Genomic DNA, 13,721 nt, shown 5'->3' on the forward strand with positions numbered 1-13,721 from the left:
AAATATAGAGTGGAAGTCACGAAAGATTAGCTTAGCTTTAAAGCTTTTTTTCTAATATAATTTTCAACCTCTAACCTTTCTTTATACTTTCAGAATGCGGAGTTGGTTGTTTGACAAAAGCTCATTGATTCCAGGAAGTCACGATTGAAAGCGGACGGGCCCTATTGATATATATTCCAAACCATGTTTTGCTTTTTTTTGGTTAGAGTCGCAAGAATTTGTTATAAATTTAAAGCATAAATACACTTCTGTTGAGATTTACAAGAAAAATGCAATGGCTTCAAGGAACCCACTGGCTACTAATCCCACATTATGGTACTCTCGTCACCGCACAGTGTTGGTATGGCAAAGTAATTCTTCCAGTTCGCCCTTAAATACTCACACGTTGGATTTTCTCTCGTGTTACTCACATTTCACTTTTGGGTGAACACTCTGTGGAGCCAGTGTGTGTGCGTTCGTTTGCATATTTGCGTATTAGCCAAATATTGAAGCAATTTATGAAATTGTGTTTTTGCGTCCGGTTTACACTTGTCCCCCTCGACCATGCACATACACACACATATATGCACCTGCAGCCCACCCTCCTTTTGCCACATCGTTCAAAGCCACTTCTGTGCACTGCTGGTAGCTCGGCAAATACAATGTGGCAACATCAGTTGTGGCAGGCGGTGCAGTGCGGTGTTGGCAGCACAGATGCTGGCAATGTCAATTTTCATATGGAGCAACATGTTAACTGACGAGATGGAAAGCCTTCTCCACTACAGCTTTGCATGTGCATATGTGTTGAGTGTGCGTGACAGCAAAAAAGTAAAAATTGGGCAACCGCAAACTGCAGTGTTGCACTGCGAAGAGCCAAGGGCAGGCGGGCGCCGCATTGTCAAACATGAGCGAGGGCATATGCGCGCGACAGTAGCGGAAGAACTGAGTGGAATGTGGTTGCCTGCAATGCGAAAACTTGTAACCAGCAGCTCTGGTGCCAACAACAACAGGTTGCAAGCGACAGGGTAGATTTTTTGCATGTCGGATTTTGAGGTGATGAAATTGGCCACAATGCAAAAACGTGCAGCGCTCACTCTGTCGCTGGCAGCACAACATTCGAACAAGCATGGCGCCCCAATGCCATTTGAGAGTGGGGAGAGTGAGCGCGGAGGATGAGTGGGGCTCCAGAACGCAAAACCAAGTGGCTCCGCTGCTGTTGCAGGGCGCTGCTCGGCATTCTTTACTCACGCGCACACATGGTAATGTACGCAAGCTGCAGCGCCTCTAAGGATGCAACATGCGTTCGTGCAAACATTGATGCAAATTTTATGAGTGAATTATTAGATTTTTAAATGAAAGTTCACTGCGCTGTGCGGAGCATTTAATTATATTTCCAGTGCAAACTTTGTTCAAATAAAAGTTAAGGAATTCATTGCGTTAGCGCTTGGCAAAATAACAATAAATTACGGGTTTGTACGAGTTGATGGGTTCTTTCGTATTTAATTATTATCCACGAGCTTCTCTTTTCAACCAGCTGTGTTTACAACAGTAATAATCGTCCCTAATTCAATTATTTCTGTGTATTATTTCTACTAAATATAAGTAGATACAGTTATTTATATACATATATGTTGGCAAAAAAGATAGAAAAGTTTGTCACATTTCCAAAGCAATATAATATTCGAACCTCTCATCTTTTTAGTTTTGTGGCAAATATCATAGACATTTCAACAATATATAAATATATTCTCATTTGGATTACCAACATAATTGGAATCACAGAGTTTAGAAGTTGAACTTATACCCTCTTCTCTTACTCCCTGGCCTGTGATATCGTCTTAAGACACTCTTGAAAGCAGAAATGTATTTGTAAGCCATCCTCAGTTGCAGCTGTACTACTAGATTAACGGTGTATTACTCGTATGAAGATATTCGCCTGCACGATGATCGAATCGCATAATCCCCGAAAACCACATTCACAGTAAAGGTATTAAGAGCTTTTACTGAAAACAGCTTGAGAAAACAACCCGATAAACAGGCGGCAGCCGAAAGTAGACAACGCAATCCGCTAAACGCCTGCAGCCAACTCAATTCGAACGGCAACGAAAAGTCAAATGACGCTGGCGAATCAATGCCTCGTGGACGGGTGGGAAGGCGAGCCAATTCTCCAAACGCACAATTGCTCCGATTCAAAGGAGCTGTACATTAAGCCTTAAGCCTACTTAAACTAAAGACTTCAAAGAAGCTTCGGCGCTTGAAAACAGATAACAGAAAACGGCTGAAATACATAAGTAACCGAATGGAGAAGCAAGTCGAAGAGGAGAACCTTGAATGCTGACCGCGCAAAGAGCAAATAATGAGTATAAGAAGCACAAAAATCAATATGAAGAGCCACTGCAGAAGAAGTGGTCGAGATTAACACGGCTCAGTGAGCTTTTCGCAGGACTTGGCGCTCCCACGTTGATATTACCAGAGGTGTGGTGGGTGTTGGAGGCGCCTGAGTTCAGGTTTTTTGTTGCAATTTGCCTCAACTGCACAGCCCAAAGACAAACGAATTGGTTGGGGTCATACAACGCGGCGAAAGTCATTGCACCTAATAAGAACTGTACGTCATAATGGGATGAGAGAACACAGGCCTCATCTGGATATGTGTGTATTTTTATATATTTGCCTAGCAGCAAGTTTTTTAATATACCTATTACTTTTTTTCTATTGGACTTCCGCTTTGAACAAACGTGAGATTGCTCCTTTTGTTTCGACGCTTCGCGGACTATTTGCTAGTTAAATAAATGAAGGAGAAAGGAAAAATGAGAACGCGCATAGTGGTGCTGAACAAAGGATAGCGTTTGCAGGCGACACAAGGCCAGCGGCAGCGGTAAAATTGCTGGCAAAATAATAATTTTTCGCTTTGAAATCGCAGAAAAATAACGTGAAAAGTTTGCTTTCAGCCGGGATGCTCCCCTCGACCATTCACTTGGCTCTTGTCTGGGCCGTAAGTATTTTGTATGGGTGCAAAGTGTCCAGCGCTTGGTGGGCTTGCTGGTTGGCATCGCAGTTTAGCAGTTTAGTAGTTTCGCAGCTTTTCGGCTTCTCGGCTTCGCGTCCGCACTGCAGGCCGGAGCGGCTTACGGTTAAATGCGAAATAAAATATTTACGAGTTGGCTGAAAAGTTTTGCAAAGCAAATTAAAAATTTACCGGAAAAGTGCGAACCTTTTATTCTTTCAAAGCGCTTTTAGTTTACTTTCGAGGGAATTAATTTTTATTGCTGAATATTTAAAGAGATATTATACCAGTTGATATGTGCCCATTCATCATATTGCTTACATATTTGTTGTTTACTTTCACGGTTTTTGCAATTGATGCCATCAATAACCACATTAGGCCATGCCTTCTTCTATAATTATCAGTCTTTTCCTATACCAATCGTTCGTACTTGATTAGTAACGTTACAATTGTAAGGCATGTTTTTTTTTTTTTTGTTTTGAAGAGGTCTGAACAAGTAGAAGTCTGGATTACCAAACTAAACTGTATTCGTTCGGAACGAAGTTTTAAGTGATACTTAGACCGCCATGAAGGGATTATTTCCCTTAAAGATCAACCTACAAATGTGTGTCTTTAATAGTGGAAACTATGCTAGAAGTAGCCCTACTACTTTCCAAGGAAATATTATTGAAATAACTGGATGCTGTAAGGGTTGTAAATTCAACCGGTTTTGTTCATTTGAGGTCTTTTTAAATATTCAAAGGTTTGAGCTACCGCTAGTAGTGTTGCGGACTTACTTTTCAAGCGTCGCTTTGGCTTATGTTGCCAGTGAGCACAGTGTGACAGGATGAATGCTTGAACATGCTGGTTGATGGGTTTCTTTTTGGAAAACAGCAGAGAAGATATTTAGATCTAAGGTGATCATAATACTGGGAATAATAGCACCGAACAACAACAATCTGCAGGTACGAGGGAAGGGTTGTTGTTCTTCTAACTGGTCTACTGTCAAGTTGAGAATTCTGTGTATCTTTGTGTTTGTTGTTTTAATTTTTTTGTTCAAACGTTGTTGTTGCTGGCATTCTACACAATTTCACTATAATTTAAGCGCTCATTGTTTCGCTTCCCATTTCACGTCCTTGCTCTCTTCCCAGTGCTCATATTTAGTTATTTGTTTATTGCCGTTAGCTATTTTAGCTTTCCTACATTAATATTTCTTTTCTACGTTCTCCACTGTTACTGTTGGCTACTTCCTTTATCTCCATTATGTATGCCTTTTTATTATGGCAACAACAACAGCTAATGCTCCAGCAAAAATAATGAAGAAGATGATTGCTCTTCTTTCAGCGATTGTTGGCCGCACATTTTTTCCATTCTTCACTATTTCGCTTTACAGTTGCACGAGTATTTAGTTCGGCACTGTCTTCAGGTCCCCCGACAGCAAATGCAACTAGTACGATGACTACCTTTTTCTCATGCAATGACGATGCTTCACAAGATAACAGTCGATAGGTTACAACTACACAACCATGCATTGATAAAAGCTTTAATTTTTAGGGTACTGATGAAGTGAATCGTTGGTCAATTAAATAACTCTCCAATAAATATTTGTAGAATTGGCGCAAATCTGGTCCTTTTCGGATTAGTTAGAAAAAATTTAGTTACAAACCGGAATGTTTTGTTGCAGGAAAGAATATTCCGTGTGTGGTGTGATGTTGCACTGCAGGGTCTGTCTGTGACTGCGTTTGTGGCTGCAGTTGCAGTCCTGGCCGTTGACGGCTGGTTGTTGCCTCTGCCGTTCTGCTTGTTTCTCTACGCTGTCCTGGTTGCAGTTGTTGTTGTTGTTGCCGCCATTATTACAATTACTATTGCAGTTTAACATTGCTGCCGATTTGTTGCTCACAATAACGACTGTTTGCTGGCACAAACTGCAGCTATACACACAGTTACATGCATAGCAGTCATAGATCAGTAACCGGGGCGTCGGGATCAAAGTCGGTCTGCTCAAAATTAAAATATCCTGGCAACGAACGTTGACTCCTTCGTTTTTATTATGCTGTTTATTGCTGTTTCTGCGCTATTATTGCTGCTGCTGGGGTTATTACTGCCCCCATTTCAGCTAGATACGTTCATTCTTGTTATTGCTGTTGCCTGGCTGGCATATCTCTGCCGCTGCTGTTGCTCATTTATAACGACAGATTTCCGTTTTTGTAATTGCGCGCCAATTGTGGGTTGCTTGGTTACACTTGTCCACAAACTATAAGGCGTTTGCTGGATAGTGATATAATGCCACATTCACCCACACACATACACCAAGTATCATTTTCACATTTACACTTCCTCCATTATTCTTACACAAACTGTTATTTTATTTCGACCAGCTGACTTACCCTTAGAAGTTTACTTAAAATATTTAAGGATGAAAATTCCTAAAATTCAGTTTTTATCTGCCTCTTTATTATTAGAGCGAAGTCTCAACCCCACCGCAAACGCATACAGTTCGAAGAAGGGAAAATGGAGGTAAGCGAAACAAAATCGATGTTTGCTGCCGCCTCTACGTTGATATGTCTCAGTTAAAGAAGTACTCTGCCACGAAAGTACTGTTAGTGCAAAACCAGAGCTGTAAAACCCACAACTTTTGGCTTTAAGACAGTATTCTTTTCAACAATTGATGTGTGTGCGTGTGTGTGAAGTGAGTTTGTTGGCCAGGAAACCGAATCAATATCTCTGAATAATTAATTCGTTTATAATTAAAATTCTTAATTACTTGCAATAGTTTGTTGAATACATTCTGCACTCAGTGAATTGAGAAAACAATTTATCCAATCGATTTCCATCTAGATTTCACCATGTGTGCACACATACACACGCCATGTATAAAGAGCTGTGAAATGCTAACTGTCGAAGCAATTAGAATTTATAAATTCCTTTTTGGCAAATTTATTTGCCACACTCGTCATTTATTCCAACTCAAATGAGCGTGATATTTGTATAACTGTTTATGCAGTTATTCCTTTTAATGAACATCTACGCGACAGCTGAGCAATGCATGTGCGTGTGTGTGAGTGTGTTGCCAGCTGCGCAGCTGAGTTTATTACAGTCGGTTTGGTTGCATCACAGTTCATTTGCGTGGCCGGGTGTGGCGTCTCCCTGCCGTCTGAGCAACGGAGCGCACGGAACCGAATTCCCTAAGCACGAATTCCGGAGCAGCAATAACATTTTTGCAGGCACTTAACGCAATCAAGTGTATTCTACTCTGTGCGGCGTGTGTGCGTGCGTGTAGTGGAAGCGTGTTTGTGCAACTTAAATAAAACTTATGAATGCGATCAAGTGTAAACTGATTCACAACAAAATTTGTCGGCATCCACCGGAGGCAAACGACACTCTCCTGCTTGCATACCTTTGCTTGTGTGGCTGTGTAGAATCTCCTGTGAGCACTGGCATATTCGGGAGTGTCTAATGCACACACACATTCACTCTCTCTAACACCGTGTTCATATTAACTTAATTTGTGCAAAAACTAAGCAAATTCGCCTTGTAAAATTGTATAAACCGAGAACCATATTAACAACACACGGTATCGGAGAAATATATTGTATTTGGGAGTATTAAGGGTATTTGTGTACACCCAAAGCTATTTTATAGTTCCTTGCGGATTTTCAAGGGTTATATAATACCGCAGAGAACAAGCACTTAGAATCTGTTTTACCATAAACTAAAATGGTTTGGTCTGTGTGTGGACATGCTTCTCTTCAATCGGATTCTGAAAGAATTGAAATTAAGAAAGAATAGTAAACATCTTCCGAATCTTCTGAGATATTTTCTCAACAAGGGCTTAAAATCAACAACACAACAACATACTAGGCTATACAAAGTTCACAATGATGGAAGGGCTTGTAAAGCAAAAAATTTAGAGCGATTCAGTTGACGTTGCCGAAGAGCGCTCTCTCACGATGGCTTCGGAATGCGGAATGTGGACTTCTACTGCTGCAAGTGTGTAGTTGCTCTGAGTTGTAAGTTATGCTAAAGTAAATGACCAGATAATTACTTTCCCCGCCGTCAAGACCCTACATCGGTTTTAACTTAAGCATATGTACTTCATTCACACCATAAATCAATATGTGCCTTCTTCTTCGATTCACCGTGATAAATCGTCTAGTTTTCCCACCCCGGTCATCACATTGACTGTCAACCATCACATTGACTGTCAATTTGCAACACAGTTGTTGGTGTGTGTGTCTGACGGTGTATCTATGTGCGAAACTACATTTTCCAAGGTATAAATTTGCGCGCATTACCAGGGCTTAATTAGATAAGGGCCAATATAATTAATAAATGTCTGTAGTGAAATTACCAGGCGTCTAAAAATACAAAAACAAGGCTAAATAAAAACCAAACTGGGTTTTAGTGAGTTGCCAAGTAAGCTGAACCCTGCGTACATGCATATATGAACGCTTGGAGGGTGGAACTTTGCAAGAAAAATCAATAGTGGTGATTAATCAAGTTACAACAGCAGTCCAGCACCAACTGAGCACGCCCGCCACAACTTCCAAAGGTATGCAGCACAGCGACCTAGACATTTCACTAGGCGGAAGCCATGCCACCATGCATGAGGAGGCAGGGCTCTGTGGGCGTCGAAATGTGCGAAAAGGCAAAAAAGTGAAAATCAATCTTATTAGCTAAAGTTGATGGCTCTGGCATTAATCAGCATCGGATGAACGCAGCCCCGCAACGGACACCAGGCCCCATGGACTCGCTCAGCCCCTGTCAGCTGAGTTGTGTGTATAAGTACACAAGAAAATAAACTCATAAGCATGCTCGTGTACCGCCGATGTGTTTGATGGATCTGCTGAAAAAGATGGCCACAAATACGAAAGGCAAAAGCCAAAAATATGCAAACCAGATTTACGTCGCTGTGCTGGACGAGGGTGCAGATCACATTCCAGCGCAGTGCGGTGTTATTGAGGGAAATATATCTATGAGAATATATGTAAAGGGGGTTTTAGTAAGCGCTGTGTGTGGGTATAACCGTATTTCCTTTTTTTATGAGTCAATTGAAGACTCTTGATGTGGCTCCCGGTCAAGTGATGTAAGGGACCTGTCCCAATGAAATGCACGACGACCTACTCCTTTGTGCTTAAAAAGACATACAAATCATACTATAAACTCGTTCACGATATTTTGAAAACGAGTATTTATTTCTTGCATATGCAACTTTGTCTGTGAGGCACAACGAGCCCTATTATCTTAGTGCTTGACAGGGTTAACTGCTTTAGAAACTAAGAAAAACCCACTCGAGCTAACTCTACACCTGCTTTTAAATTTATTTGGACTTCATTTCTATTGAAAATCTATTGAAGTTTCTTAAAAATTCTTGAAAGCTGCCATTTGCGTTGATTTTGAATTATGTACAGTTATGTACTTCACGCCAAAAAAGTTGGTGGTCTGTCTAGGTGTCTGTAGTTGTTGCATAGTTTAGAACACATTTTATATCCGATTCGTCCAGTGGTGCTGTCTGTGACGTCATATTATCACTTAATCTTCTAACTGAGCTCATAAACCTGTGCAGTTCTTTGAAGATATGAGTACAATGAATGAGGCGCTTATTTGCGCAACTTACCTTGATCTGCCACATTAATGACGCCGTCCTGCGCCACCGAAATTGCCGAAATCGCCTGGAAGCGAGCGTTCGACGACAGCAGTGTCTCCGCGTTACTCAAAGTGCCATCATCATTCATCGCGCCGCCCATGCCGTTCGCCGCAGCTGTTGTTTTGGCGCCGAGTAATATCGTAGTGGTTGTGGTGGGTCCAGTTGACATTAAATTACCACCGGCTACGATGCCCGCCAGTCCGCTGGGAGCGCCGACCGTGACACCGACACCGCCGCCGCTGCAAATGCATGGTGCACCCACAGCAACACCACCACCACTGACTACCCCACCGTTGCTAAAGGCAGCCCCATTTCCGTTTCCGCCGCTGCTATGCCCATTGCCTCCAGCTGGCGTTGTCGGTGTAGTTGTGCGTTTTGGATTCATGGTCGTTGAGTAGGCGCTGCCGATGCCACTGTTGCCCGTTGATGAATGCGCTGAGGCCAAACCGGATGTTGAACCGTTCACGGTGTTGCCATTGGAGCAATCGCAGGTTAGTGAACTGTGAATGAGAAGAGCAGAGCTTAGCGGAGGTGTTGTGAGGAGACTTGGCAAACAAGCGAACTGTTGAGTACTTAGCTCTAATATATGCCCAATATGAGTATGTGCATTCTGTGTGTGTGTGTTTGTTTATGTAGTGAAAATAGAAATATGAGCAGAGACAGTGACAGTGATGTATGAGCAATGGGCTCCGATTACACTTGCGGGTCGCAGAGATAGAAATGGGCCGGCCCACCAGTGTGCATAGTGGCAATTGGAAATGTGGTACGCGAAACGTGTATTCAGTTATGAAGAGCAAACGTTAAATTTGTTATGAGTTGCTGCAGATGCGACCACTTGATATTTGCACCAGGTAGGGCGTGCCATACGAACCCGAGACTTAATGAAAGCTTGTGAATATGTAGGTACAGGAGGCAACCACTGACGTGCTTTTGCGAATATCGCGTATCATTAGAGCAATTAAGCACCGTTATTTCGGAAAGTACTACTAATCTTACAACCACCTTTAAAAAGAGCCGAATTTTCAATTGCATTACAGTGTACACCACTATAATGACACACTTGGTTACCGTACTACACCTTTACTAGTAACGTGGTTTAGAGAGGCAGAAATTCCCAAGAGATATACTCCATCATCAAACTGATATTACAAACAATCGAATGTTAATGGTTGAAGGTGCCAGGCCATCATGGGCAGAAAAGTACGCTGTGAAAATTCATAACTTGACATCACTGCCAAACATCTGCCGATTAAGAGGCGAACGAACCCGTCACTGGCAGCTTCGTTGCCTTTTCCATGTGTTTGCTGAGGGGCACGCCACAATAAGGCAACAATGGGGTAGGCGTTTGTAGACCGGCATAGCGCACATCTCCCATAAGCTCGGGCACGACAATGATCTCAGCTGTTGCTGGCAATGACGGCAGTCAACAAAGGCTTATTTGTAGGCAGGGTGAAGGCAATAAAAGTTGCCATGTAAGCCGCAAAAGCGCTGTGTAGCAAATTTGCTTAAAATAGGTGATACTTCTAGGTCGTTGGTATGTTTCGTTACTTCTTGCAATGGGCTCGATTAGAAAAATTACAAGAATTTACTCAACATTGATTCGAATGTCGCTAATTTGTTTTGTTCTTAGTATTTATTAAAAAATTAGTTACGTGTAGAAAAATGTAAATGCATTATGTTGTTTTATGAATGTGTGTGTTGTATAAATGTGTGGGATGTTGCCATTTATAGTGAGTTGTACCTACCCCAAGCCCTCTTGCTTTCCGGCGAAATAACGCATATTGCCCGCCGTATCCACCACGCGAATTGAGTTAACTCGCCGCGAATCACTATCCGCGATGTAGAGATCGCCGAAAGGTGAAAATGCCATCGCGAGTACTGTGCCCAGCACATTTTCGGACGTCTTGTTGGTTTTGTCTTGACCGTTGTTGTTGCAATGTAAAGGGGTGCCGGCTACGACGCGTATCTTCATGTCGGAGGTTAGTCGGAGCACCAAGCGATCGTCAATGAAGTGCAGTGAACCGTCCAGTGGACTGAGTGTCAGGCCTGTCGGCCACTGTAGCTGAGCTTGATTTGCCATAAGTGTGCCGGAGCAAGGTGCCGGGCTCCAGTGGTTATGGTGGCCATGGTGACCAATCAGTGTATGTATTATGCCCTTAGGATCCACCGCTCGTATGTTGGTGCCATCCGCAATGTACATGGTGCGATCAGCGGCAATAGCCAAACCTTTGGGATGTGAAAGACGAGCTTGTAACGCGGGTCCACCATCGCCACAGTTGCCTTCATCGCCAGGTATACAGCGCTGACCGCTACCTACAATTGGTTCGCTGTTGATGCTGGGGTCCTTTACTTTCTCCAAGCGTAGCAGTCGTAGAATTTGATGCCGCTCCGGGTCGGATATGTAGAGGTGACCATCAGCGGGTGAAACGGCTAGGTAGTATTGATAAGACACCTGCGTGGCGCTTAGTTGCAGTATTGTGTAAACTTTGCCATCGGGTGTTATGCGGCGAACCAAGTTGAAATCACCTACATATAGACTACCATCCGGACCAGAAGCCAATGCAATGGGTGTGAGTAATTTGGCATCCTTAGCAATACCATTGCAATGATCCGGACAATTGAGGGGGCGTTGCAGCCCGGTGCCCATTACTACTTTCACAGTACGTGGGTATTCTTTCATGTGTAGCGTGCTGCCGTCGCCCTTCTGTAATATACCTTCGTGAAAGTTGTAGTGGTGGTGAATGTCCAAACCCCAGCCACCGATATCGGAAATGTCGACGTCATAGCCTTGTAACTTGGCTGTCTGCGTAATCCAAACGGGCGTTGTGCAGGTCGAATGCTGGTAGCCGACGGAAATGCGTGCAATAGTGACGCCGTAGACCTTTTGCCGATAGACGTTGCGTTTGTTCCAGGCAAATGTGTGTATCAGGTTCGGATCTGCCTCATATGTCTTCACATGCAATGCACCTTCAATCTCAACGCCCACATGTACATGGGTCAGAGTCTTTGGTATTTTTTCGGCTGTAAGACGCATGCGGACGATGCTCAAATAGCCCGAAGCCTGCGACGACTGATATGTAAGGTGCAAATCCGACCCTGGTATCTGTATGGATTCCTGTACAATCTGAAATAAAAGAAATCAAGTTCAAGCTGATTAAAATAATAAAATATAAAATTTACAGGTAACTCTAATAAATTTCTCTCCGCTGCGCTTCTCCAATGCTTTCAAATTGAAACTTAAGCCTGAGAAGAGCAAAAGAAGGAAAACAACTCGGTCAAGTACCCCCATGACCCCATTTGCGAAAATTGTGCGATTGCCATTTTAAAACGAGTAAGCAGGGAGAACTAAGAGGTCCTCAAGGTTTGTTTTAATTTAATTAAAATACTCTAATACGGCAGCTGTTGTCAATGCTGCCATTACAAGACACCCGCTGCAGCAAAGAGCGCAGGGGACTTGTGGGGTAGGGGAGGTGTTAGAACTGGTATAGTGGCTGTTTTTAATCCAAGGCTATAGTCTTCGTTTATACTCCTGCGCCAACTTAACTCCGTCATAAATAATGTAAGAACGAACTCAAGTCTTCCGCCCTTCTCATGCAGTTGGAGTAACTGCAATGTTCATAATTTTCGTATTGTTTTCTCTCAATTCGCTAAGGAAAGCACGTGAGTGACTTTAAGCGAAGAAAACTTAAAATGTAATCAAATGCTCGTATTCTCAGTTCAGAAGCGGTGGATAGAGAAGGCAGATGTTTCAAAATGCGACATCCTGCTATATTGTGCAATGGCCACGGCGAGCAAAGGTGAAACACATTCAATGTAGCATGAACGGAGATTGGAATAGATACTCAGGCAGCCAACCCAACAAGCGGCGATGCAGAGAATGTAACTGGAGAGTGGTGCAAGTGCCGCCACTGACTAATTAAGTTAAAGGAGAAAACACTACTTTAAGTGGTTTGGCCAGGATAACCTCGCGCATAGTTGGAAACAGTCGAATGGCGTTGAAGGAGCGGTATAAATAGTGCATTTTGCTTCGAAGTTCTACTCACCTGCGTCTCGGCAAATATGACGCGCTTGCCGGGCATAGCACCAACGCCGTTCGGCATCCAAGTGCTAATTAATTGAGGTTTCAGCTCCTCGTGGTCATGCTCCAAACATATTTTGCTCACATCTGCTTGCTCATCAGCAAAGTGGTAGAGTATGGAGTTGAGGAAGGTTAGTGCCGGGTTCATTGGGGCCACTCTATAAAAATAGCAAATGAGATTTTTGTAATTATTAAAATTTGATCCGGGCGATTTAATTAGATACACAACAGCTGAAGCAATCGTCAGGCTCCAACTTACTTTATGTTTCGGCCGCTGCTTTCGTCGTCGTCGCTGAGCTGCATCTGCACGGGTGGCAACACCACAATACGATTCCACGGCACAAAGACGGTGCGCGTGAGTGGCCTGAAGGGAGAGCGTTGGAACTGCAGCGTCACTGCACCACCACCATTCACTAGCACATCAAACCTGTTCAATGAAGTTTATTAATTATTAATAAGCATAAAACGCGACATAACATTACAAAGCGGCTTGAACACAACACTCAACCGCCCAGCAAGAAACTCAGACGCTGAACTTCCGTCGCAAAGTTGGAACCATTTCGGATTAACAAAAACTTGTTTTTTGCAAATATGTAGCTGAATATGTTTGGCCTATATCCGGAATAAGAGCTTTATATTTTTAAAGGGCATATGTTAAGTTGAGAAATATTTTGTTAGGAAATTAAGTAGTCTTTGAAGAAATTTGTTCCCTGCAATAGTGCTTAACTCTTCTGTTGCAATGTTATTAGTTAGAGCGACTTCAATCTAGTAAAATTCGAGTGCAGTTTACTTAACGCTGTGTGTTCATGTTTTACGACGCTTTTATGAAAGAAGTAAATATTTCACCCGGAAATTCATCAGCGTCTTTTAGTGGATCGATTCTGGGCAGTTACTGAGAGTCTTCACCTTCATGCGAAAGCGCCGAGGAGCAATGCGAGCTTACTCTCACATTAGGGAAACTTGTGCGTGCACTATTGTATTGCAAAGCATCTTCACATGTCCTGCTTGAAGGACATTTTTCATTTTGGAACAAA

At 42.9% G+C, this 13,721-nt stretch overlaps 1 protein-coding gene and 1 long non-coding RNA gene across 5 annotated transcripts in view; one reads left to right on the plus strand and one right to left on the minus strand.

Moving 5' to 3' along the window:
* LOC118681284 (uncharacterized) overlaps positions 1-270 on the plus strand; it is a 76,656-nt gene extending 76,386 nt beyond the window's left edge. The window contains exon 2 of the long non-coding RNA XR_011396481.1: positions 94-270. This is a non-coding gene — a long non-coding RNA (uncharacterized lncRNA). The remainder of the gene's footprint in view (positions 1-93) is intronic.
* The window catches only part of Ten-a (tenascin accessory), a 219,474-nt gene that overhangs the window by 8,975 nt on the left and 196,778 nt on the right, over positions 1-13,721 (minus strand). For all 4 annotated transcript variants that reach the window (XM_036365139.2, XM_036365141.2, XM_036365143.2 and 1 more), the window contains 4 exons: positions 12,947-13,114; positions 12,653-12,845; positions 10,355-11,733; positions 8,580-9,109 (listed from right to left, as the gene is read on the minus strand). In XM_036365139.2, coding sequence (XP_036221032.2) covers positions 8,580-9,109; positions 10,355-11,733; positions 12,653-12,845; positions 12,947-13,114 — 2,270 coding nt within the window. The remainder of the gene's footprint in view (positions 1-8,579; positions 9,110-10,354; positions 11,734-12,652; positions 12,846-12,946; positions 13,115-13,721) is intronic.

The sequence above is a fragment of the Bactrocera oleae genome, chromosome 5 (assembly GCF_042242935.1).
Source record: "Bactrocera oleae isolate idBacOlea1 chromosome 5, idBacOlea1, whole genome shotgun sequence".
Classification (NCBI taxonomy): domain Eukaryota; kingdom Metazoa; phylum Arthropoda; class Insecta; order Diptera; family Tephritidae; genus Bactrocera; species Bactrocera oleae.